This window comes from Thamnophis sirtalis, unplaced genomic scaffold (assembly GCF_051295495.1).
Source record: "Thamnophis sirtalis isolate CommonGarterSnake01/CBP01778 unplaced genomic scaffold, rThaSir2_p1.2 scaffold_2, whole genome shotgun sequence".
Taxonomy (NCBI): domain Eukaryota; kingdom Metazoa; phylum Chordata; class Lepidosauria; order Squamata; family Natricidae; genus Thamnophis; species Thamnophis sirtalis.
The window spans coordinates 49,225,928-49,251,640 of NW_028261382.1; the positions used below are offsets into that span (position 1 = coordinate 49,225,928).

The 25,713-nt window shown below is 46.9% G+C and overlaps 1 protein-coding gene across 1 annotated transcript; it reads left to right on the forward strand.

Annotated features, from left to right (window-relative positions):
* The first annotated feature begins 1,010 nt into the window (after window positions 1-1,010).
* EEF1G (eukaryotic translation elongation factor 1 gamma) lies at window positions 1,011-25,512 on the forward strand. Its single transcript, XM_087705386.1, has 10 exons — window positions 1,011-1,101; window positions 3,231-3,389; window positions 5,308-5,371; window positions 6,488-6,630; window positions 8,082-8,225; window positions 9,846-9,975; window positions 14,052-14,238; window positions 22,410-22,582; window positions 23,450-23,574; window positions 25,167-25,512. The coding sequence occupies exons 1-10, from the start codon at window positions 1,087-1,089 to the stop codon at window positions 25,323-25,325; spliced, it is 1,299 nt and encodes a 432-aa protein (XP_087561512.1). The 5' UTR covers window positions 1,011-1,086; the 3' UTR covers window positions 25,326-25,512.
* Window positions 25,513-25,713: the final 201 nt, after the last annotated feature.

Consider the following 25,713-nt stretch of genomic DNA (forward strand, 5'->3'; position numbering starts at 1 on the left):
AACACAGTAGATGAGAGGATAGATGGATGGATGGATGAGAGGATAGATAGATGAAAGGATAGATAGATAGATAAGAGGATAGATAGAGATAGATAGGAAAGAGAATGAGAGATGAGAGGGTAGAGAGAGATGAGATGATAGGGATAGATAAATACATAGATAGATGGATGGATGGATGGATGAGAGGATAGATAGATGAGAGGATAGAGATAGATATAGATAGATAGATAGATAGATAGATAGATGAGAGGATAGATAGAGATAGATAGGAAAGAGAATGAGAGATGAGAGAGATGAGAGGGTAGAGAGAGATGAGATGATAGGGATAGATAAATACATAGATAGATGGATGGATGGATGGATGAGAGGATAGATAGATGAGAGGATAGAGATAGATATAGATAGATAGATAGATAGATAGATAGATAGATAGATAGATAGATGAGAGGATAGATAGAGATAGCTAGATAGATAGATAGATAGATAGATAGATAGATGAGAGGTTAGATAGATGAGAGATAGAGATATATGAGAGAAAGAGAGAGAAAGAGAAATAATATTCAGAATCGTGGAAAAGTTAAATTCCAACTGTTTTTGTTTCATCGCTTCCTCAGCTGCATGGAAGTAAATCTCCTCTTAGAAGGCCATTGAGAAATGTAGGGGTTTAGAGCAGAGGGTCTTAATTGAATGAAATTGCATTAAATCATTTTTAATTAGGCAAATTGCTCAGTCATTGAAAATGAGGATTAAATAAATTATTTGGTCCAAAGTTGCATTGAATCTAGCAATGGATCTAGCTGGGGAATTCTGGGAGTTGGAGTCCACAAATCTTAAAGTGGCCAAGTTTGAAGACCCTACTTTAAACCAAGGAAAGCAGAAAGTGACCTCTCTAGGAGAGAGAATCTCTCTCCCCTTTTTAAGTCTCTATTCTCTCGCGCTCCACACGCCCTCCCGTCACTCCAGGGCTCCGCCTCTCAACAGTGACGTAGAAGCTTCGTCGCCTTCGGCTTTCTCCTCCTCTTCCCTCCCCCTACTTGCTTTACGGCCGTCTTGGGCGACGCTCCTCCTTTTCCTCTCCTCGCTAAGATGGCGGTGGCCGGGGTGAGCTTGCGGTTCCCGTCGAGGCCTAGAGTTCATCCGCCTGCATCCGGCGATCGGGAGGGCCGGGGCTGCCCCGAAGCCCGGGGTTGGGAAAGGAGGAGGGAGGGCCTTGCAGCGGGGAGCTTCGCCAGGGACGGAGGAGGCTAAGCGGACGGGCAGAGCCCGAAAGGGGGAGTGTCAGGCTGCTCGGTTTTCCCTTGCCACGCGCATGAGGGGTTTTAAACGGACCCGAACGGCCAGGACTACAACTCCCATGCGCTCCGGCCTGAAGGCCACGTCCTATAGAAGCTGTAGTCCGAGCTGTCTTAAGGACGGGAGTTTCTCAACCCGGTAGACTTTTAAAGAGGGGCGGACTTCAACTCCCAGAATTCCCCAGCCAGCTGTGCTAGGCATAGCTATGCTATGCTGGCTGGGGAATTCTGGGAGTTGAAGTCCGCCCCTCTTAAAAGTCCCACCAGGTTAAGAAACACGGGTCTGTAGTGTGTTTGGGTGGGTGGGGTGAGGGTCGAGCTACTTTTTGCTCTGCCACGTGGGAGGAAGGCAAACCAGCCTTTTGCCTTGAACTGGCTTCAGATGAAAGACAAGACCCCTCCCCAAATTCTTAAATTAAGCCATTTGGGGCGGAGTTGGGGGCTTTTGTGGGATGGAAGAGAAGCTGCCTGCAGAAGTGGTGGAGAAGGGTGATGGGCGTCTGAATGGAGCCTGCAGCTTTAGAGGCAGTTGTCTCTCAAGTCACCTGGGGAATGAAAGAACAGGAATGGGCGGTTTCCCGGCCTTTGGGGCCACCCCAGAAGCAAATGGGCAAGGATGATGGGCTCTAACATCTTCTGAATTTGCCCTTTTATGAGGGCATAAGATAGGTACCACTGACTGGATCCTTGCCTTCCAGTGGAAATGTCTCACACTGTAAGGTTCCCACAGTTTCCCCGAGCCACTGAAATGTCAAAGAGAGTGAGACTCCTATAGCCTTGTGTAGGGGGTGGCGGCCCCCCTTTGCTAAGTTATTTTTCGGCAGAATGCTTTAAGGATTTTTGAGCCAGGAAAACTCCCTAGTTTGGTTCTTTTATCTATGGGGCCTGATATTCCCCTGTAACAATTTCTTCTATGTTTTCAAGAATGTGCCTAGCTTTGAAGCCAAGCATAGAAGCAAGAGACAGCAGGGAAATAACATTTGCAGTAAGGCCATCTGGTGTTAAGGTTACAATTTCCTAGGCTAGAAAGCAACTAATTCCTGACAGTCTATAATAATATAAGCAGAAGCCAACATTGATTCATATACTTGTTAAACATGTTGGGGGGTTGCTGGATTTTAGGGTGGTGGGTGTTGGCTTCGGAGGACTCTGCCTTTAAGCAGAAGATCCTTATTTTAGGAGATGAGGTGTATGACTGGGATAAGGAGGGACGGATGGAAACTTGGAAAGGAGAGAAGCAAGCTAGAATGAAGGTGGAATTTCCTGACAGTGAGAACAATTAACCAGTGGAACGGCTTGCCTTCAAAAAGTGTGGGTGCTCGATCACTGGAGGCTTTCAAGAAGAGACTGGACAGCCATTTGTCCAGAATGGTTTAGGGTCTCCTGCTTGGATGCTGGGTTGGACTATAGAAGACCTTCCAATTCTGTTGTTGCGTTATTCTGAGATGTGGTGTGGAAAGGTGGCTCTGGATTCGCACCCAGAAATGTTTAGGTAGATCTTCCAAGCCACGATTGCATGGTCCCAAGTGAATATTCCCGGGCCTTTTAACAGGTTCTAGTGCAAGGAGGAGAGGGGACTGGTAGTAGCCTGATGGCGGGCGTGGTTCTGGAGAATGGGGCGCGTAGAACCTAGCAGGCCAATGGAGAATTTTAAGTAGGAGATCAGGGAACCTTCTGCTGGTGTTGCATTGCGATGGTGCCCACTCTTGCTTTGCAGTAGCAAAGTCCTCTGGCCAGCCCCACTGCAGAGTCACCTGCCAAGAGCTTGACCCTATTAGTTGAACAAATCAATGCAGACAGCTCGGCTTCCAGCTGCGGTAGGCAGGCTGAAAAAATCGATTTTAAGACTTGGAAAAAGGCTACGTAGCACCTATTATGGAGTCGTGGCTTAACTTCTCGGGTATCCCTTAACCCCGTCGCTGCTTGCTCCCCCTGCAGACTCTCTACACTTACCCCGAGAACTGGCGGGCGTTCAAAGCCCTCATCGCTGCTCAATACAGTGGGGCCAAGATCAAAGTCCTCTCCACGCCACCCCAGTTCCACTTCGGGCAGACCAACAAGACTCCCGAATTTCTGAAAAAATTCCCAGTTGGAAAGGTGAGTGGCTGGGTTTTTTTCCCCCCCTTGCCTAACTCGAGTTACGCCATGGAGTTCGGGCATTTCTTTTTTGGTAGAATGGGAGATGTCTGTAATCTTCCTGTGTGATTTTGATTCTTGCTCGTTTCCAGGAGAATAGTTGGCTAGAGCTGTGAAAATTTTATTCATTCGTTCATTTATTTGCATCCAGCCTTTATTTTACAAATAACTCAAGGTGGGAAACGTGTCCGACACGCCCTTCCTCCTCCTATTTTCCCCACAACAACAATCTTATAGGTTGGGCTGAGAGAGTGAATGGCTTTCCTGCATAAGGTGGCATTCGAACTCACCACCCTGCTGCTGTGATGGCGAACCTTTTTGGCACTGAGTGGCTGCAACCTGGAAGAGGAGCTGCCTAAGGGGCATGGGCGTGCCGGAAAATGAACTTCTGTTTCCCGGCACGGGCATGCCTTCCGGTAACTGGCACGCAGGGATGTGTGGCGAATCACTACCTAGCGCGCATGCTCACAGGGAAAAACGGAAGACCAGCTTTTCCAGTTTCCGGCACTGCCGCATACGCGAAGGTCAGCTGATCATTGTGGGCGCATCCATGCCAGAAACCCGGAAGAGGGGCAGGTGACACCACGTGCCCTAGGTGACATGGCTCCACATGCCACTTCGGGCACGTGTGCCATAGGTTCACCATCCCAGTACTAGAGCAAACTACCATATTTTTCAGAGTATAAGATGCACCAAGATTTTGAAGAGGCAAATTAAAAAAAAAAAGTTTTTGCACTCTGCAGACCTCCCAAAAACAGCCCCCCCTTCCCCCCCCCCAAAAAAGGGCATGCATAGCCTTTAGGAGACTTGCAGAGTGCTCCTGGGGGGAGGAGGAGGAGGCCAAAAACAAGCAAAAAAACCTGTTTTTTGCAGAAAAGGGGCCCCTTTAGGATAGCCTTTAGGAGGCTTAGAGTGCTTCTGGGGGGGGGGGGCAAAAAAGGGCCCGTTTTTTCCTCACTTTTGCTCTCCTCAGCCCCCAGAAGCACTCTATAAGCCTTCTAAAGGCTATGCACGGCCATTTTTGCAAATGGGCGGGGTTTCGCGAGTCAAAAAATGCTGTATTTAGTGTATGATGCACCCAGATTTTCAGCCCTTTTTTGAGGGAAAAAGATTCATGTTATACTCTGAAAAATATGCTAGCTCCCTACATGCCTGGGACTAGGTTTTTTTTTTTTTAAAAAAAAAAAACTAGCCTCACACTGGGATGCGATGATCCGTGTATCCAGCAGATTTGGTGCATCTTCAGAATAAGCCAGGTTCCTTTTTGGGGTATCCCTCCAATTACATAACCGAGCAAGTTAATGATACTTTTCAGTTGGTCTTGTTGAGGCAATGCTGTATCCTCCAGATCAGCATTTCTCAACCTTGACCACTTTAAGGATACATGGACTTGATTGCCCAGAATTCCCCAGCCAGCCATGGCTAAAGGATTCTGGGAGTTGAAGTCCAAGCATCTTAACATTGCCACGATTGAGAAACATTCCTTCAGATTTAACAACAATAGCAGTTTCCTGTCAACATTATTGCTTCCTGGAGATTGTGGGAAATTAAATTGCAGCTCCCTACATTTTATTTAAATATCATAAAAACCTTTCTGGTAATAAGATCTGCACAAGTACATGGTACCTATTGGGTTGCGGGTTTTCCACCTCTAGGGATTTTTAAGAACAGGCAATGTCTCATAGTTAGTTTAAATCGACATTTCTCAGTTTCAGCAAGCTGTTTTAAGTTGTGCTGGCTGGGGAATTCTGGGAGTTGAAGTCCCAAGTGCCTTAAAATTCTTGAGGTTGAGAGACAGTGCTACAGATGGCACCTGCTGACCCCTTTGGAGGAGACCCGTCTGTCTTCTCACAGAAGTTCTTTTCCTAACCCTCTATAGGTCCCAGCCTTTGAAGGAGATGATGGATTTTGCATATTCGAGAGCAACGCCATCGCACACTACGGTAAATATATGCCTCTGCTTCCCAGTTTTATCCAAAATCTCGACTCAGTGTTGGGTCAGGTTTATAGCAAACTGACTTACCACATTTTTCGGAGTATAAGACGCACCGGACTATAAGACGCACCAAGGTTTTGAAGGGGCAAATTGGGCCCAATTTTTATTTTCCAAAAAAAGGGCATGAATAGCCTCCCAAACCCTCTGCACGCCTCATTCTCCTGTGCGCTGCTTGGGGAATCCAAGCATGGGTTAACTTTGTCCATTAGCCTTGAGACTGAGTTGTGCAAATTGCTGGACACACCTCCTCTTACTGGACTGGTTCAGTTTTTTAACTCAGTCCAGCCTAAAGAGACGCAAAATTATTCTCTCTAGGTTACTAGACAAATTCATCATTATTATTATTATTCAGCTTCCCTTCACCAGCTTTGAGTTTTTTGCAAAAAGAAAACCCATGCAGAGCTTTGGGAGGCTTGTAGAGTGCTCCTGGGGGCTGGGAGGGGCAAAAATGCCCCCCCTTTTTTTGCTTGTTTTTGCCTTCTCCAGCCTCCCAGAGCACTTTGCAAGCCTCCCAAACCTTCTGCATGTCCATTTTTGCAAAGGGGGCAGTGTTTTGGTAGGCCCAAAATGCTGTATTCAGTGTATAAGACGCACCCAGATTTTCACCCTCTTTTTTTGGGGGAAAAGGTGCTTCTTATACTCCAAAAAATACGGTAGTAACCGTTCGAAGTTACAACGGCACTGAAAAAAAGTGGCTTAGGACTATTTTTCACCCTTATGACCGTCGCAGCATCCCCAGGGTCATGTGGTTTACATTTGGACGTTTCGCAACTGACTCATACCTACGACGGTTGCAGTGTCCCGGGGTCATCTTGTCCCCTTTTGCGACCTTCTGAGAAGCCAAGTCAACGGGGAAGCCAGATTCACTTAACAAATTGCGTTCCTCACTTAATAGCCGCAGTGATTCCTTTAACAGCTGCGGCAAGGAAGATCATAAGACTCAGTTAACATACCTCTCACTTAGCAACATACATTTTGGGCTCAGCTGTGGCCGTAAGTTGAGGGTGGCCTGTATCCTTTTTGATTGTTGGTTCTCTAATTGGCCGGTTTTCCCCTCCCCCAGTCAGCAACGAGGAACTACGAGGCAGAACTCAAGAGGCAGCTTCCCAAGTCCTTCAGTGGGTGAGCTTTGCTGACAGCGACATTGTGCCCCCAGCCAGCACCTGGGTCTTCCCCACCCTTGGCATCATGCAATATAACAAGCAGGTAAGAGGCACTCTGGTTTTATAGGAGAAGATGTTTCCCAACCATCTAAAAAAGCTACAAGGAGGCAGGAATCGCTTTGCTTGGAGAGATGCCTTATTGTTCTGACCCAGCTCCCTAAAGACGACATACTCTCTGATGTGAACTCAAAAGATTCCTTTAATTCGGAGTCCCGGCGAAAGGTTTCTTTCTCAATGCAGGTTAAGAAGTCCATCAAGCAGGGAGATGAATAGTTGTCTGCCACATCTATTTGTCTCTGCCTCCTGCCTTTTATCTCCAGAGCTAGGGCTGGGCTTCAGGTGGCTCTTCCAGCCCAAGGACCGGCCCATAGATTTCCACTGCTCTCCTTTCCTCTGCCTTCTGCGCATCCATGTCAGGCACTGGGCCCAGCTGTCCCTCCTCTTCCTCATCAGCCACCTCCAGAGCCCTGGGGGCTCTTGACTCTCCATCGGAGGGCTGACAGACGGCCCAGGCTCCGCCTCTGTCCCTGACAGCTTCATTCCCTCTCTCCCCCCCCCCCTCGGAGCTTGCCCTGATGCTGACCCTGACAGGCCACAACACTTGTTTCGTTAGTCATGAAGTTCAGAGTAGATAGCTATATTAAGTCATCGATTTACAACTTAGTTCCTTAGTGACTGAAGATACGATGAACCTTCCCGACATCATAACTTCAAACATTCACTAAGCAACTAAGTTATAAGTTGAGGAATTCTGTAGCTGTTTACGACTCAGTTCTGGCATCGGGGTGGGGGGACACCACACACCCGTGCTCACATGACCTGATGGGGGTCTTGTCCTTTCATTGCTTGAGGGAAAGGGAAAGGTTCCCCTCGCACGTAGGTGCTAGTTGTTCCTGACTCTAGAGGGTGGTACTCATCTCCGTTCCAAAGCCGAAGAGCCAGCGCTGTCCAAAGACGTCTCCGTGGTCATGTGGCCAGCATGACTCAATGCCGAAGGTGCACGGAACGCTGTTCCCTTCCCACCAAAGGTGGTTCCTATTTTCCTACTTGAATTTTTACCTGCTTTTGAACTGCTAGGTGGGCAGAAGCTGAGAAAAGAACAGGAGCTCACTCTGTTATTCAGCGCTAGGGATTCAAATCGCCGAACTACCGATCTTTTATTAATGCAATATCAGGGATTTTCAATCCGATTGTATAGAATGTGAAGGAGATGTGTTTGTGTTTTATTTTATATGTCTAATGCAGTGTTTCTCAACCTTGTCAACTTGAAGATGTCTGGACTTCAACTCCCAGAATTCCCCAGCCAGCGAATGCTGGCTGGGGAATTCTGGGAGTTGAAGTCCAGACATCTTCAAGTTGACAAGGTTGAGAAACACTGGTCTAATGGACACTGAAGGTGGCATTTAATTTCGTTGAACACGGTGTAATGACAATGTAAACTAAACTGAAATCCCTAGGCGGAGACGTTTATTTATTTTTTTGCTCCCCTTGCAGGCTACGGAGTATGCCAAGGAGGAAGTGAAACGGATCTTGAGCCTGCTTGATTCTCACCTGAAAACTCGCACGTTTTTGGTCGGGGAGCGTATCACGCTGGCGGATATCACAGTGGTCTGCACTCTGCTCTGGCTTTACAAGCAGGTGAGTCTTTGTAGATGGCTCAGGAGGTCCTAGGGGGTTAGATATTCTGGACCGTAAGCAGAGCCTGCCTTGAACCAGCAGCTGCCAGCCACCAAACAGGGCAGAATTTAAATCATGGCGACCTGCTCTGAGGGCTCATTTTTCATAATCCCAATTTTGAGGTAGTGTGGAAGGAAAGATGTCTTTTCGCCAAGGATAGAAGTCCAAGAACTGAATTGTGGTCGTAACTTGAGGACTACCTGTACCAACTTGATGGCGCGTACAAGTGGTCCTTAACTTATGGCTTAGCTTTAGTTTGAAGTTACAAAGAACCTCCCTGGGGGCGGGGGCTCCTTATGACCCGGATTTGAAATTCCAATAAGCAGTTTTCACCTGCGTCACGTGATTGAGAGGGATCTTGGAGTCCTAGTGGACAACCATTTAAATACGAGCCAGCCGTATGCAGCAGCTGCCAAAAAAGCCAACACAGTTCTAGGTTGCATAAACAGGGAGAGAATCTAGATCACTTGAGGGGTTAATACCACTTTATCAGGCCTTGGGAAAGCCACACTTGGGATACGGCATTCAGTTTTGGTCGCCACGATGTAAAAAAGATGTTGAGACTCTAGAAAGAGTGCAGAGAAGAGCAACAAAAAGGATTAGGGGACTGGAGGCTAAAACATATGAAGAACGGTTGCAGGAATTGGGTACGGCTACTTTAATGAAAAGAAGGAGTAAGGGTGATACGATAGCAGTGTTCCAATATTTGGGGGGCTGCCCCAAAGAAGAGGGAGTCAAGCTATTCTCCAAAGAACCTGAGGGCAGGACAAGAAGCAACGGATGGAGACTAATCAAGACAGAGGCAACTTAGAACTAAGAAGAAATTTTCTGACAGAACAATTAATCCATTGAACAACTTGCCTCTAGAACAGTGTTTCTCAACCTTGGCAACTTGAAGATGTCCGGACTTCAACTCCCAGAATTCCCCAGCCAGCATTCGCTGGCTGGGGAATTCTGGGAGTTGAAGTCCGGACATCTTCAAGTTGCCAAGGTTGAGAAACACTACTCTAGAAGTTGTAAGTGCTCCATGATTGGAAGTTTTTAAGAAGAGACTGGACAGCCACTTGTCTGAAATGGCATAGGGTCTCCTGCCTGAGCAGGGGGTTGGACTGGAAGACCTCCAAGGTCCCTTTCAACTCTGTCATCCTGCTACGATTGCATTTTGGATACTGGGCAACTGGCCTGCATTTACGGCTGTTTTCAATGTCCGGTAGCCAAGTGACCATGGTTTACAACCTTTCGTGTGTGCGTATGTGGTTGTAAAGCAAACACTGCTCGTTGAATAAATCCATTGTTGGTAACAAGCTCTTTTTTGTCAGAAACTGGTTAGTTTCCTGCAAAGAATCAATTGCAGATTTTAAGACCTCGTTGTTCCCTTTGCAGTTGCTACATTTGCTTAGCGGTTTTAAATTGGTTTAGGATCATAATCCTGGGCTCCATCTCTTTTGTACGTTGACAGCAAGCAGGAATCCAAAAATTATGCCACAGGTGCCTAGTCCTAGTTTTTCCCTTTTGTTGAAAGAGACGGATTGGGGGGTCGCTTGAGCTGAGATTTCCCGCCTTTTCTCCCTTTTCCTTCAGGTGCTGGAGCCCCCCTTCCGCCAGCCGTACGAAAATGTGACCCGTTGGTTTGTGACCTGCGTCAACCAGCCGCAGTTCAAGGCCGTCCTGGGGGACTTGAAGCTGTGTGAGAAGATGGCGCAATTTGACGGTCAGGAAATTCACCCCCGATTCTCGCTCTTAAATGGCCGTTCTGTCTTTTTAAGGCTGGGAAAGGATGGTGGGATGTGTTGCGAGTAGCTTAACGCCACCCTTGGATGTAGCATACCTTACCGTATTTTTCGGAGTATAAGACGCACCGGAGTATAAGACACAGCAAGGTTTTGAAGAGGGGGGGAATTGCACTCTGCAATCACAAAAACTGTTTTTCATGCAAACAGCCTTTAGGGAGCTTGCAGAGTGCTCCTGGGTGGGGTGGGGGCAAAAATGAGCCCAAAACAGCCCATTTTTCAATCACTGGAGGCTTTTAAGAAGAGTCTAGAGCAGTGTTTCTCAACCTTGGCAACTTGAAGATGTCTGGACTTCAACTCCCAGAATTCCCCAGCCAGTGAATGCATTCGCTGCCTGGGAATTCTGGGAGTTGAAGTCCAGACATCTTCAAGTTGCCAAGGTTGAGAAACACTGGTCTAGACAGTCACTTGTCTGAGATGGTACAGGGTACTTGAGCAGGGGGCTGGACTAGAGGACCTCCAAGGTCCTTTCCAGCTTATTTTATTCTAAATTCAAAGAGTTACACAAACCGAAGTCAAATAGGAAAGTATAAAAGGAGACGTTGCGATCGCCCGCCTGGGAGAACCACTAGATTTTGATAACCACAAGGGTGGGGGCTACACATCTGGTAGGGGGAGAGAAGCCAGGAATTGCTGTCTGGCTTAAGAGCAGGATTTGTGCCCCACACTGAAACAAGCTCTGTGTTTTCACAACGTCCCCAACCAGAAATTTATTCTATTATTCTATTCTGTTAATTTCTGTTGTCAGGGTTCCAAATAGCATCCAAAAGTAATTCAGAGTCCGAGGCAAAGGATTCCTCAAAGTTCCAATTTATGAAGAGAGCCATGTTGGCACATCTGGGAAAACCCGAATCTGAAAGCTTCCCAGTTTTCCCCACCCAGTTGAAAGTTCAGGCTCTTGCCCCCGCCCCACCCCCACCAGTCCATCCCATGGTCCAATCTCCCACTACCATGCTGGCAGCTTCCACCCATCCAGTTCCGGTCAGGTGCAAAGGCAAAGGATGACCTTGGCTTTCTAGAAAGAATGTTGTTATGGCTACATAGCATCTAACTCTGTACAATCCCCCCTCCCTTTTTCCACCATAGAAAATGCATACTAGAATAACAGAAAGTGTGGCAGGCCAAAAACCCATCAGAAAAGATGGCTGCAGGCCTGACATCTATTTCTATTTATTTCTATTTCTATTCCATATTTTCTATCCTAACTCCTACTATTGTATTCTGCTCGTAGGAATCCATTATGCAGAATTGATTTTTCATCCTTTATAGCAGTGGTCCCCAACTTTTAATACTTTTGAGAGCTGGGGGTGTAGGGGAGACAGGAAATGGTTCCGTACAAGCCTGCAGGCCGCTCACACACACGCAGCTCCATTAGCGCAAGCGGTGGGCACTTGCGTGTGCCATTCACACAAACGGATCTTCACGCGTGAGAGAGTGCCCACCACTCATGCAAAGAGGCCACTGCCCGGAAGTTGGGGAACCCTGCTTTCCATATAGTCCTCGACATGCAACCGTTCATTTAATGATTCAAGCTTACAATGACATTGAAAAAAAAGTGGCTTGGGGCTGTTTTTCACTCTTAGGACTGTTGCCACATCCCCAGGGTCATGTGATCAAAATCCAGGTGCTTGGCAACCAACTCGTATTTATGATGGTTGCAGTGTCTCCTTTTGCGACCTTCTGACAAGCCAGGTCAACACGGAAGCCAGTTTCACTTAATAACCGTGTTCCTAATTTAGCAGCTGCATTGATTCACTTAACAACAGTGGCAGAATGGGGCAAAACTCACCTATCAAATGTATCACTTGGCAACAGAAATCTTGAGCTCGACTGTGGTCGTAAGCCGAGAACTATCTGTATCGAAAGCCTGCCAATCTTAGGAAAATGGACTTGGAAGAAATTGCGTGCCTTTTATTGTCCGTTTCTGCCTTTGGGCTCTGCAACTTCCAGAACTAAAATTAGAAACACGAAGTAGGAAAGGGTCGTATTTCATATCTGCTCTGCCAGCTGAAAGGAGGGATGGTTCCCAAAATTGGGGGCAGTTTTAAACATTTTCTAAAGCCTCCCTCCCCCCCATGCACTTTATAGGGTTCAACCTGTAGCACATTTTGAGTCACCCTGTTTTTGAAAAGGTTGCCAACTTTTTCTGCAAATTCAACTGCCTGATCAAATGCCCCCTCGTCGTAGCTTAGCCGCTGAAGGAGTTTCCTAGCTGGAAGCCTTCCCCTTCTCCCTTGGAGGTCTTGGGAATTAAGCGGCTGGAATGAACTTCCGCAGATAACCTTGATTTATTTTGTTACCTTTATTTGCTGCCTATCTCGCCGTGGGGTTGCTGCAGGCCAGGGACAGCGAACCTTTTCGGCACCAAGTGCCCAAATTCGAATGCGCGCAGCGGAAGACCAGCTGGCTGGGAGCGCATGTGTGTGCTGGTCTTTGGGTGTCCGTCATGTGCGCCAGACAACTGGTCTTTGAGAACCAGAAACCCCAAGACCAGCTGACGATGGGCGCACATGCGCACAGAGGGTGCTCAGCGTGTCACCTCTGGCACTTGTTCCATACGTTCTCCATCACGGCTCTAGGCACCTTAACAATAAAAAGGAAGCATTGAAAAGCCTGTAAACAGAAATCAAATCATCTTTTAACGACCCCACTATCCCTTGCGGGGTGGAGTCTGGGCAACTGAATGGAGCTAGCCCAGTGTTTAATAGCCGGATGCCCTTCCTGTCGCCAATGCGGGGTTATATTCAACAGATATATTCTCATTGTGCCCAGAGAAAGAAATCACCTGCCTCTGTCTGGGATCAAATTCACAGCCTCCTGATTGTGAGGCGAGAGCTCTGCCTCTAAGCCACTGCACCAGTTCTAACATGTGTGCCGGCCAACTTCCGACGCTCTAGTACGCATGCATTCCTATTTGGGCACTAAGTGCCAAAAAGGTTCACCATCACTGATCTAGAAAGAGTGTAGAGAAGAGCAACCAGGATGATGAGGGGACTGGAGGTAAAACAGAGGAATGGACGGTTGCAGGAACTGGGCCTGGCTAGTCTAGGGAAGAGAAGAACCAGGGGAGGCAGGAGAGCATCTTCCAATATTTTAGGGGCTGCCCCAGAGAGGAGGAAGGAGGTCAGGATATTCTCCAAGGCATTTCAGACAAGGGGCTGTCCAAACTCTTCTTAAAATCCTCCAATGAGGGAGCACCCACAACTTCCGAAGGCAACTTCTCTTCCATTGGTTGATTGTTCTCACTGTCAGGGAATTTCGGAAGTTATGGAGCATTCACAACTTCTGGAGGGAAGCTGTTCTCCTGACTGATTATTCTGTCAGAGGTTGCTTCTCTCCTTGATTGGTTTCCATCCATTGGTCACCACACTATAAAAAAGAGGTTGAGACTCTAGAAAAAATGTAGAGAAGAGCAACCAGGATGATGAAGGGACTGGAGGCTAAAATATACGGATGAACGGTTGCAGGAACTGGGCCTGGCTAGTCTAGGGAAGAGAAGGACCAGGGGAGACAGGAGAGCATCTTCCAATATTTGAGGGGCTGCCCCAGAGAGGAGTTAGGGGGTCAAGCTATTCTCCAAAGCACCCAAAGGCCAGAGAAGGAATAATGGATGGAAACTGACCAAGGAGAGGTTCAACCTGGAAATAAGGAGGAATTTCCTGACAGGGAGAACAATCAACCCATGGAACAGCAGTTGCCTTCGGAAGTTGTGGGAGCTTCATCCCTGGAAGCTTTCAAGAAGAGACTGGATTGCCATCTGTTAGAAATGGTGTCTGGTCTCTTGCTTGGCTGGGGGTTGGACTAGATGACCTCCAAGTACCTTTCAACTCTGTTGGTCTGTTATTTTATCTTGGGAATTGTAGTCCACCCGCCTTGAAAGCGATCAAGGTTGGAAAATGCTGCTTTAGCACTTTTAAGGTGCCACAAATGGACCCTTTGGCATAGAAACCCTGAATCCTGTTCATTTCTCTCTTTTTTTCTCCTTGTGGCTTTGCAGCCAGGAAGTTTGCAGAGAACCAACCCAAGAAGGAATCCTCCAAGAAGGAGAAAACGCCAAAGGAGGAGAAGAAAGCGGAGAAGAAAGAAGAGAAGAAGCCAGAGCCAGAGGAGGAATTAGACGAGTGTGAGCAGGCCTTGGCAGCCGAGCCCAAATCCAAAGATCCTTTTGCTCACCTGCCCAAAAGGTAAGGGGAACCCCCATCACCCCCAATTGGTTGGAGGAGGGGCGCAGCACAGTCCACGAAAAGAATGGGGTGACTCCCATTCTGGGGGTTCGGGTCAACCTGGAAAATGTCCCCCAGTGTTCCTTCGGTCAAATGTGGAAGCATCCGGGAAGTCAGGACTGAAATTTGGCTACGTGGAGAAAAAAATAGTTCCATCATTATAATTTTAGGCAGATCTCACTGTACCTCAAACCTAGGAAATTCCTTTTTGGGGGGGAGGGGGAACCACAATTCCATGTTTACAGACAGTCCTCGACTCCCGACGACAACTGAGCACAAAATTTCCATCGCTAAAACAAGTCAGTTGAATTTGGCCGCCGTTTTTACGAACCTTCCTGGCCCCAGGCGTTAAAAGTGAATCGTCGCAATTACGAAGTTAGGAGCACAGTTGTTAAGCGAAGCTGGTTCAGCCCCTTGATTTTGCTTGTCAGGAAGTTGTAAAAGTGGAATCAAATGACTCTGGGATAATGCAGCCGTCATAAATAATAACATGCCAGGGGCTATGCGTCCGAATTTTGATCCCTTGATCGTGGGGTCGTAAAGTGTGAAAAACGTTCGTAAGTCCCTTTTTTCAGTATCGTAACTGTTCAGTATTGAACAGTCAAATGAACAAAAAGATGATGCAGGTAGTCCACCATTGTCCCCATCCCCCCAAAAAAACTTCTGTTGCTAAGTGAGACAGGCTGTTAAGTGAATTTGCGCCCGTGTTACCTTCATCCCCACGGTTGTTCAGTGAATCCCTGCAGCTGTCCAGTTAGCAACCCGGTTGTTCAGTGAATCTGGCTTCTGCATTGTCAGAAGGTCACAAAAGGTGACCACATCACACACACACCGCACGCTGCAACCATCGTAAATATGAATCGGTTGCCAGGCTTCTGAATTTTGATCATGGGGGAAGCGGTCATAAGTGTGGGGAAATGGTAATAGTTCACTTTTTTCAGTGCCGTTGTAACTTGGAAACAGTCCCTAAGTGAAGTATTGTAACTTGAGGACTACCTGTACGAAGGCTATCTCTATATCTAAAAGGGACAAAACTAACTTGGTTTTGGAAACTTGTTTTAGATTTGTTGAGCGTCCCAGGAAAGAGGGAAATATTTTGTATGTCTCACCAAATACTCTCTTGAGGGCGAATCATCTTCCATGCTATTGTCTGATGGGTACACTCAGCGCTTCCTGCATTTAGTAGACACCGAAAGAAATAAATCTAAATAAACATTTAATACATAGAGATAAGCCACATTCAAATCCTCCCTTCAAAAAAGACAATGAAAAAGTTAAGGCGGAAGAGGTGTGGGTTGTGTCACAGGTAACCCTTGACTTTCAAACAATGGAGCCCAGGGTGGATTTTTTTTTCTATTTCAATCGGAAAAATCAAATGTATTTTAATAAAATGCTTTGGGAGTAAAAAAAAAAAATCCATCTAAAGATAGTTTTCTATTTAAGACAATGTTCATAATGTAGATTATTCAGCATGAAAGCTGTAGATTCTGCAATATTTACGTAATTTGGGAAACTCATCCAATGAATCCAAACTCTGCCAGCTGAGATAACATGTCCTGCATTATTGATGCATTCATGCAGTTTCACAGTAACCATGAGATGAATCATAAAACAAAACTTCAGGAATATTCCTTTATTCCCCTTGTTTTGCAAATGTATGTGCACTACAAACTGTCTGATTGTTTGACGAGAAATGCAGCTGTACCACCGGACTCTTTAAGTGTGAGGAGGAAGGGCAAGCAGTGAAAATGAAAGGGAGACCTTCTAAGCAGCTTATAAATATAATATTAAAGGGCACCTGTCATTTCAGATCCATCACGGCAGGGCCTGCAAGTGGGCATCCACTCACCTGCTGCCCACCACGTCCCTCACCCTTGTTGTGTCCCTGCCGCATCACCAGCCGTCCGGTTAAAGCGAATGGGACGGTTGGTGAGTCAACAGCGGGTCAGAAGAGGAGCCACTGCGGGACAGAAATGGCAGTGGCTCTTTAAAAATGACGATTTAAATCAAGCTGATTTAAATCAAGTCTTTATTAGCAATTTAAATCGACTTCATCCGGATGGAGCTCGCTCGTCGCAGTCCTAATTCGTGACCACTCTTAAAAGACATCAGTTCACATGACAGGCCCAATTTTGTCATCCTGTGTGTGTCTGTGTCTGTGTTGGTCGTTAAGCAGGCACCACGGTCATTAAGCAAACCAACGGTTCGCAGTAGGCACCTGTTTTTTGGGTGACCATCAGAAATGGTGGTTTTGATGAAACCCCTGGGCCTGGGAGCATGGAACTCTGTAAATGAGCTTTGTGGCCCAGTTGCCAACTTCTTGCCCTAACCTCAGCTGTAAGGAAAGACACACAGACACACACGAGACTCCCAAAGTGGTTCCTTTGCTGCTCCATTTTCTGGCTGGGCCAAAGAGAAACTCTGGGGCTGCCCAGGATGAGCCACATGGCGGCAGTAAAGCCTCACGCTGGCCGGCCAGCCGCTTTTGGGCTTCCTTCCAGCCCAGTGAGGCACAAGGGAAGGGGGAATCTTGTTTTTCGGGCTTGGAAGTGGCAGCGGGCCAGGTTGGGCTGCCTCCCCCTGGAAGTGGGGGGGGGCTGCTGGGTGGGAGAGGCCCTCTCCGGGTCCAGCAAAATTGGTCCCTGGCCTAAAAAAACTGGTGAACTCCCATTTTGGGGGCGTCAGCTGCTGCTTGCAACTGGAGAGGTCCTTTCTCCCTCCCCACTCCCTGGAGGAGGAGGGGCCGGGGAGAAGATTCTTGAAGGGGGCGGAGGGAGGAGGAGGAGGAGGCCCTTCTCTGCAAAACACGATGCTGACCCCGAAGTGCAGCGTTTCATTTATTCTGGCCTCCTTGCCCTTCAGCTGTTGCTCCCAGCGAGCTGTCCTGTGATCCATGATCAGCTCAACACAGTAGCCGACTTGTTTTCGGGCAAGGAACCTCCCTCTGCCGCCCCCCGTCCCCCCTCCCCAAAAAAAACTTCTCTACCAGGTGGATGAGAGAGAAAGATACCTAGAAGAGAGATAGATAGATGATAGGTAGGTAGATAATTGATAGATAGGTAGATATGTAGACATATATATATATATATATATATATATATATATATATATATATATATATATATATATATATATATATATATATATATATATATATATGTACATATATATAGACATATATATATGTATATATCAGCACAAATACAACAGATAGATAGATAGATAGATAGATAGATAGATAGATAGATAGATAGATAGATAGATAGATAGATAGATAGATAGATAGAGGGGAGAGAGAGATACAGTAGGTAGAAAGAGATGGTAGAGAGATACTGGAGAGAGATACGGTAGGCAGATAGTTACGGTAGGTAGAAAGAGAAATACGGTAGATAAAAGAGATATATATATATAGAAAGAAAGAAAGATGGTAGAGAGATACGGTAGGTAAAAAGAGATGTATGGTGGATAGATACTGGAGAGAGAGATACGGTAGGTAGAAAGAGAAATATGGTAGATGAAAGAGGTAGGTAGGTAGGTAGGTAGGTAGGTAGATAGATAGATAGATAGATAGATAGATAGATAGATAGATAGATAGATAGATAGATAGATATAGAAAGATGGTAGGTAGATACGGTAGATAGATGTATGGTGGAGAGATACTGGAGAGAGAGATACGGTAGGTAGAAAGAGAAATATGGTAGATGAAAGATGGTAGGTAGGTAGGTAGGTAGGTAGATATATATGGTAGGTAGATACAGTAGATGGAAAGAGATGTATGGCAGATAGATACAATAGGTAGATACAGTAAATAGATATGGTAGGTAGATATGATAGACTACAGATGATAAGTAGATAGATGAGAAGACGATTTGTAGGTATGTATGTAGATAAAGAGATAGGTAGAGATGGATGGATGAGATAGGTGGATGATAGACATGATGGGCAAATAGATGGTAGAGATAGATAGGTTTCATTATTTTTCTCTACACAATAGCACACTTTAAAATGAAATCCCAATGCCCTCTTGAAAGAAGAAAAAAACGCCACCCACCATGTTTATTATCATCCCCAGTATAACAATAATAACACAATAGAGCAACATGTAGAATATACGTGCCTGAACGCACACACATCGGGATTTCATTTTAATGTCTGCCCTTGCGTCCAGAGAAGAACAACACGGTTATCTGCCTACATCCCAAAGCGCAAATGTATATGCAAAAGGTCGGCAAAACTTTTATTGGTCTATATAAATATTTAAACACACGCAGCCACACTCGCATACTTGCACGCACACCTACGTGTCCGTCCATCCGGATCACAGAGCAGAAGAAAATGTCTTGAGGAGTTAACAAGAGGGCGGCCTCAGTACTCATGGAGTTACCCACCCAATTGCTCCCGCCTGGAGAAACCCGTTTTCCATTCTGCCGTTTCATCTGGGAGTGAGTCAAAAGTGAGCTGGCCCCGTTTTCAGTCTCGGTTTTGCTCGCCCGTTCCTCTCCAGTGGCTTGGAAATCATGGGTGTTGTAGCCTTTAAGGTGGCTTAAGATTGACAGACCTGTAAGCCACCCGAAAGCAATGCAATATAATAATGCAAGGCCGCGTCTCTCTCTCTCTCTCTCACACACACACACACACACACACAGGCAAACCTCACTGAGCACGACTTCCCCCACCCACCCACCCCCGGTGCATGCACACACAACAGCCCCATGTCCTGTTTTGGGCCTAGCAGGCCTCCCTGCAGCCTCCTGGGACCAAAAACAAAATAAAGGAACAAAATATAGGTATATAGGAACATTTTTTTTAAAAAAAGGCAATTTGAACACACCCCACAATTTATCTTAACCCTGAGCAAAATTCCAATATTCTTATCGAATCGTTTTGATGAAATCCTCATCCCAAAATACCCCCCCCCTCTGTAAGACCTCGTAGGCTAAATTGAGATAACGCCTACAAAATAGTTACTGATGAACTCTGTCAACTGACTGGAGGGGAGAAAAACGGCTGATTCTTTTACAAGGTTATGAAATCCAGGCTAAAGGACCTGATTTTATGGCTTGCCGAAAAGAAAACGAGGAGCGTTTTCAAAAATAGCCATGGAATGTTGCTCAGATCTGTTACAACACCAGGGCGGGATGGGTTATTTTATTATAGATGATTCTTCTATTAGTTTTTATTGTTTTTTTATGTTATTTTATGTTTGTAAGCTGCCTTGAGTCGCATGTGTGAGTAGGCGGCAATATAAATCTAAATAATAATAATACCATGTTTCCCCCAAAATAAGAAAGGGTCTTATTTTCTTTTGACCACCGAAATGAGCGCTTGGCCTTATTTTCGGGGAGGTCTTATTATATTTGAGGTGCAGGAGGCGGTGAGCGTGGTCACCTCATGGCTGCTGTTGTGTTGCAATATTTTCAGCTTATTTTAGCGCATGTGCTCAAAAGCCCCGATTGGGCTTATTATCCAGGGAGGTCTTATTTCCAGGGAAACAGGGTAGTTGACTGAGTTTCATGTTTAATGAATGAAGTACCATATTTTTCGTATAAGACGCATCTAGGAGGAGAACAAGGTGGGAAATCTGCTTCCTTGCAACAAACAGCAAACAGCACAGACGATATATACTATTTGTGGTGTATTTCTGTGCGTGTGTGCCTGACCCATAGAAATAGCAAAGAATTGGAAAAATATGCATTGTGGCAGTATATTAATGCCAGAAAGTTTTCTTAAATGTAGTCACACTAACTCCTCCCAATTTTTTAAATAGATCTACTCCGTGTTTTAAGTCAGGGTCTAATTAGACAACAGGATGCTGTTACATTTCAGATTATACTTGTACAGAAGCTGTTAAAATTGGCATTGACAAATTTGCCATCAGTCAATTGCAGAAAGTGGCTCTACTTGGAACTGCTTCCATCCTGCGACGATACCTGTCACATCGTCAAACGTCCAGATTTGCCGATCCCAGGTCCTTGGTAAGGACTCGATAGGCAGACAAACATGCCAGGCCCAGACTGAACATCTGGCTGACTGTGCGATGATTAATAATAATAACAACTCATTTCTCATTTCTTGGTACAAATAGTCCTCAACTTACCACCGTTGATTTAGGGACTATTATAAAAGTTATAACATCACTGAAAAAAGGGGGGCTTGTAACTTTTTCACACGGCCGTTGCAGCATCCTCTGGTCACATGATCAAAATTCAGATTCTTATTTCAGAAAATTCAGATTCATATTTAGGACGATTGCAGTATCCCAGGGTCACAGGATCCTTTTGGGGCGGGGGCCACCTCCTGACAAACAAAGTCAGTGGAGAAACCCGATTCACTTAAAAACCAGCTTACTAATCTACCAGTGATTCACTCAACGTAACTGACGTGTCATGTGACAGGAGAAGGCCAACCCGTCTTAAAGCTAAGATTTAGGAGACAACTCGCCCGCCCTGTTGCGCGCTATGGCGCTGAATGCCGGGCAGCAGCAACGGGGACCAAAAGCTCTCTCCACGCCATGGGAATAGGAAGGCTCTGTTGGTTATCGGGCACCACCCTTCTTGACCACATCACAAATGACACCATGCGATGGCATTTTGGTGTGGCACCAATTTCTGAGAAGATTTGCAAAGGCCAACTCCACTGGAATGGACCTGTCCTGAAACCAGCACCTTCCACTGTGGCCAAGGCTCCCTACCAACTAGAAACCCGTGGCCAGCGTCCAAAACAGATGGCAAGGCCACATCAACAAAGACAATGCAAGCTGTGGGCTGCATCCCAAGAAGAGGAGGAGGAGGAGAAGGAAGAATAGAATAGAATTTATGGCCAAGCGTGATTGGACACACAGGGAATTTGTCTTTGGTGCAGATGCTCTCAGTGTATGTAAGGAGAATAAAAATGCATTCATCAAGAATAAAAAGATCCAACACTTAAGTCATAGTCAATAAGCAATCAAATCAAACAGTAAAACAATATAAATCGTAAAGATCCAAGCAAAGTGGTTATAGTCATAAGTGGGAAGAGACAGATACTAGGTAGGAAGAGAAGAATAGGAATACAATCTTAGTAAATTATTTGACAGTGTTGTGGGAATTAGCAGAGTGATGGCATTCGGGAAAAAGCTGTCCTTGCATCTATTTGTTCTGGTGTGCAGTGCCCTATAGCATCGTTTTGAGGGTAGGAATTGAAACAATTTATGCCCAGGATGCAAGGGGTCTGTAGATATTTTCCCAGCCCTCTTTTTGACTCCTGCAGTGTGCAGGTCCTCAATGGAAGGCAGGTTGGCAGCCATTGTTTTTTCTGCAGCTCTGATTATCCGTCACTCAACCACTGTGGCAAGATAAGTCTTAAAATGGGCCAAAACTCACTTAACAAATGCCTCTCTGAACAACAGGCACGTGAAGCCCACAACTGGCGCCTCCAAGGTCCCTTCCAACTCTTAAATCTGTTATTTTCCCAGCAATGATGGTTTGGCTTCAAGCAGGAGTGTAGATCTGTGATGGTGAAACTATGGCACGTGTGCCGTCACCAGCTACTCTACTGGTTTAAAAAGGAGACCTTTGGGGGGGGGGGGCTTCAGTCCATTTTTCAGGCCAAAAAACAGTCTGAAAATGACTGGAAAAACGCCCCCAAAACAGGCATGCAGGCACCAGCCAAGTGATTGTCAGGTTTCTGGGGCATGCACATGTGAAAAGGTTTGCCATCATGATCTAGATCAGTGTTTCTCAACCTTGGCAACTTGAAGATGTCTGGACTTCAACTCCCAGAATTCCCCAGCCAGCATTCGCTGGCTGGGGAATTCTGGGAGTTGAAGTCCGGACATCTTCAAGTTGCCAAGGTTGAGAAACACTGATCTAGATGGTGCTCCAGATTGGCACTTGGCTGCCCAAAATACAGGAGGCCAAGCTTGTTTGGTCTGCACCCCCACTTACCTCCTACAGACCAGGATAACTGGCGTTTCACCTTCCCGGAAGGCTCTCCCTTTGAAAGCTGGGGATAGGAAAAGTCAGCAAGGACATCCAGCCATGCCCTTTCCCCCCTCCTCCTCCTCCTCACCTTCCCCTCCCCCTGGTTTTTTTTTTTCTGTGCTGCAGTTGAGTGAGACCCTCTTATTAATTTATCCCCCCCCCCTCCTCCAGCCCCTTCATCCTGGACGAATTTAAGCGGAAGTATTCCAACGAAGACACCTTGAAGGTGGCCCTGCCTCACTTCTGGGAGCACTTCGACAAAGACGGTTGGTCCATCTGGTACGGCGAGTACCGCTTCCCGGAGGAGCTGGCCCAGACTTTCATGAGCTGCAACCTTATCACTGGTAAGGTCCCTTCCGTTTCCACCCCACTCACCACCACCCCCAATTTCCTTTTTATTACGCTGTTGGAAGAAATGTCCTTCTGGGTTCGGCTCCAAGTGGGGAAAAAAGACACTGGAGACATGGAGGCTGCTTGGAAAGATGGTTTAATGGTGGACAGGACCACGTGGCTTGAGCCCTGAACAGAAAAGGTGATCACATGCTTCAATGTTGATGGAGAAGAAGGAAGGAAGGGCTGAGATGCTGAAAGTCCCTGGTTTTATGCCCTCTTTGGCCTTTGATCTTGCACTTGTCTTCTGATTGGTTGTCAGACTCCCATGGGGCCACGCAGGGGCAACTCTCTAGGGTGTGTTTTGAATCCAGGTTTGGTTGAGTTCTCAGATGCCACGTGGTGAGTGGGTAAAGGCTAATCAGGCCTTAATCCCTGGAGCTGAAGGGGAGAATTCTTTATTATTTAAAGGGACTGGCTTGGCCTTAATGGCCCATTGACAAAGTGGGTGGAGGCAGGCTGTGTTTTGAATCCAGGTTTGGTTGAATTCTCAGATGCCACGTGGTGAGTGGGTAAAGGCTAATCAGGCCTTAATCCCTGGAGCTGAAGGGGAGAATTCTTTATTATGTAAAGGGACTGGCTTGGCCTTCTTAATGGTCCATTAACAAAGTGTGTGGAGGCAAGAAGCTACAGGGAGCTATTCTCAATTTAAAACACGTTTCTCCCTTTTCACATCCTAGGGAAATGTAATATTCTGCCTTTCCAATATTTCCTAGGATGTTTTATTTTTCTGGGAGAGGGCTGGGTGATAACTTCCTACAACGCTTACAAGCTTGGCCCAACCGTTCATCACACCCCTCTTTGCTGCTTCTTCCCTTCAGGCATGTTCCAACGTTTGGACAAACTGCGGAAGAACGCCTTCGCTTCCGTCATCCTCTTCGGCGCCAACAACGACAGCAGCATCTCCGGCATCTGGGTCTTCCGCGGACAGGAGCTTGCCTTCCCCGTGAGTCTGAGGGTCTCCCCCCCCCCTTTCCAGGTGTTGCGGACAAGGCCACGCCAGACAGAAACCGGGAAAGCGCAGAAAAGTGAAAGGGGGTCTTTGGTGCTCTCTGAGCTTGGTAGGGGTCTCTTGTAGATGGTTCATGACCCAACTAGGGGACATCCTCAGTGCTAGAAGGGAGACGGGTTGCAAACCAGAAGAAGGGGGAGGAAGAAAGAGAGAGAAAGAGAGAAAGAAAGAAGGAAAGAAAGAAAGAAAAGAACTTGGATCTTTGGTGCTCTCTGAGCTGGATAGTTTTCTTGGATAGTTTTCTTGCAGGTGTTTCATTACCCAACTAGGGAACATCATCAGCGGTAGAAGGGAGAACTAAGGAGGAGGAAGGAGAGAGAGAGAGAGAGAAAAGGACTGTGGGGTCTTTGGTGCTTTCTGAGCTGGATGGTTTTCTTGCAGATGTTTCATGACCCAACTAGGGAACATCCTCAGTGCTAATAAGGAGGGAGGTTTGTGGAGAGGAGGAGAAGGTGGTGTTGGAGGAGGATGAGAGAGCCACATGCAGCTCCAGAGCCGCAGGTTGCCAACCCCTGGGTTAGGATAAGTTCAACTACCAGAGCTTCTTCTGCCAGTTAGACAGAAGGGGGGGGAGGGTACGTGGGGGGCTGCCAAAACTTTCCCTAAAAGAAGGATCTGCTGTTTACCGCCCTTAGGAGATTTATGAGACGCCCGTGATGCTCTCTTCCAGGATCGGTGCTGGTAGGGAGGGTTTGGGTGTGCTAGGGGTGGATGAGGTCACCTATCCCACAGAGAGGCAGTCATGCACAACCCCATTGCGAGCAAACACCACCATTAACCCAAAACGATTGCAGATAGTTCCTGACTTATCAGCGTTTGTTTACTGGCCATTCAAAATTTCGACAGCACTGGAAAAAAAGAGGCTTAGGACCATTTCCCACACTTACGGCTGTTGCAACATCCCCATGGTTGTGTGATCAGAATTCAGTCGCTTGGCAACTGGGCTCGGCCGCCATGTTGTCCCGGGATCACATGATCATCCTCTTTTGTGACCTTCTGACTATCAAAGTCAGTGAGGGAAGCCAGATTCACTTAACGACTGCATGATTCGTTTAAGAACCAAGTAACAATAACTGAGTTGGAAGGGCACGAATGCAGGAATGGACTAATTGCCTCCTGCAAACTCCACTCCCCTGTTGCTCCTCTTTTATTTCCTCTGGGAGGGGCCATTCACCATCCACCTGTGGCCTTCCTCCCAAGCCTACTCCTGTTCTTTAGCTGTTCCCTTCGTCTGGCAGCTCTGCGTATGGGCACACTGGGAACAGGCTCCAGCTGTTCTTCTGCCTCTGATATCTGACTCTGAAGGCAGCTGATAGCTGTCAGACGGCTCTGGCCCCCTCTCTGCCTCCGTCACAGAGCCCTCGTCCGAGCCTTCCCCAGACTCCAGGACTGGCCCATCTTCCTCTTCAACCTCCAGTTAGCAAACCCCAGTATTGCACTTCTGCATTGTGAGGGTTCTCGTTGAGACAGGGAGGGTGCAGCTCCCTTCCTGCTCACGCCCCCCCCCCTTTTCATCTCTTCCTCAGCTGAGCCCTGACTGGCAGGTGGACTACGAATCCTACACCTGGCGGAAGCTGGAGCCAGAGAGTGAGGAGTGCAAGACCATGGTGAAGGAGTATTTCGCTTGGGAAGGCAACTTCAAGCACGTCGGCAAAGCGTTCAACCAAGGCAAGGTCTTCAAATGAGGGGCAGGACGCCGACACCACCCTCCTCCCCCTCCCCCAAATACGGACACGATGAGGGACATCTCTCCGGAAGCGGCTACCACCGCCGCTGTTCAGGAAGACAAAAGAAATTTAAAGAGAAGACCGACTCGGGCAGCAGGAGAGGCAGTGACATTTTAAGCTGTGCATTAAAATCCTGAATGCACTAGTTTATTTTAATTTTATTTATTTTTTTGCATCTGCTTGCAGCTGGAAAGGGGGGGCTGCAGAGCGATGGGTGGGAGAGAAAAGCGGGGTTTCTGGTGTCTTTATTACTCTTTGGGACAAGTGAGTGTAACTCACCCTACAATGGTTTTTCTCAAACTTGGGCCCTTTAAGATGGGTGGACTTCAACTCCCAGAATTCCCCC

Coding starts and splice junctions, on each gene's coding strand:
- EEF1G (XM_087705386.1), top strand. Junction 5,372..6,487: donor CAACGCCATCGCACACTACG/GTAAATATATGC, acceptor CCCCTCCCCCAG/TCAGCAACGAGGAACTACGA. Junction 9,976..14,051: donor GAAGATGGCGCAATTTGACG/GTCAGGAAATTC, acceptor GTGGCTTTGCAG/CCAGGAAGTTTGCAGAGAAC.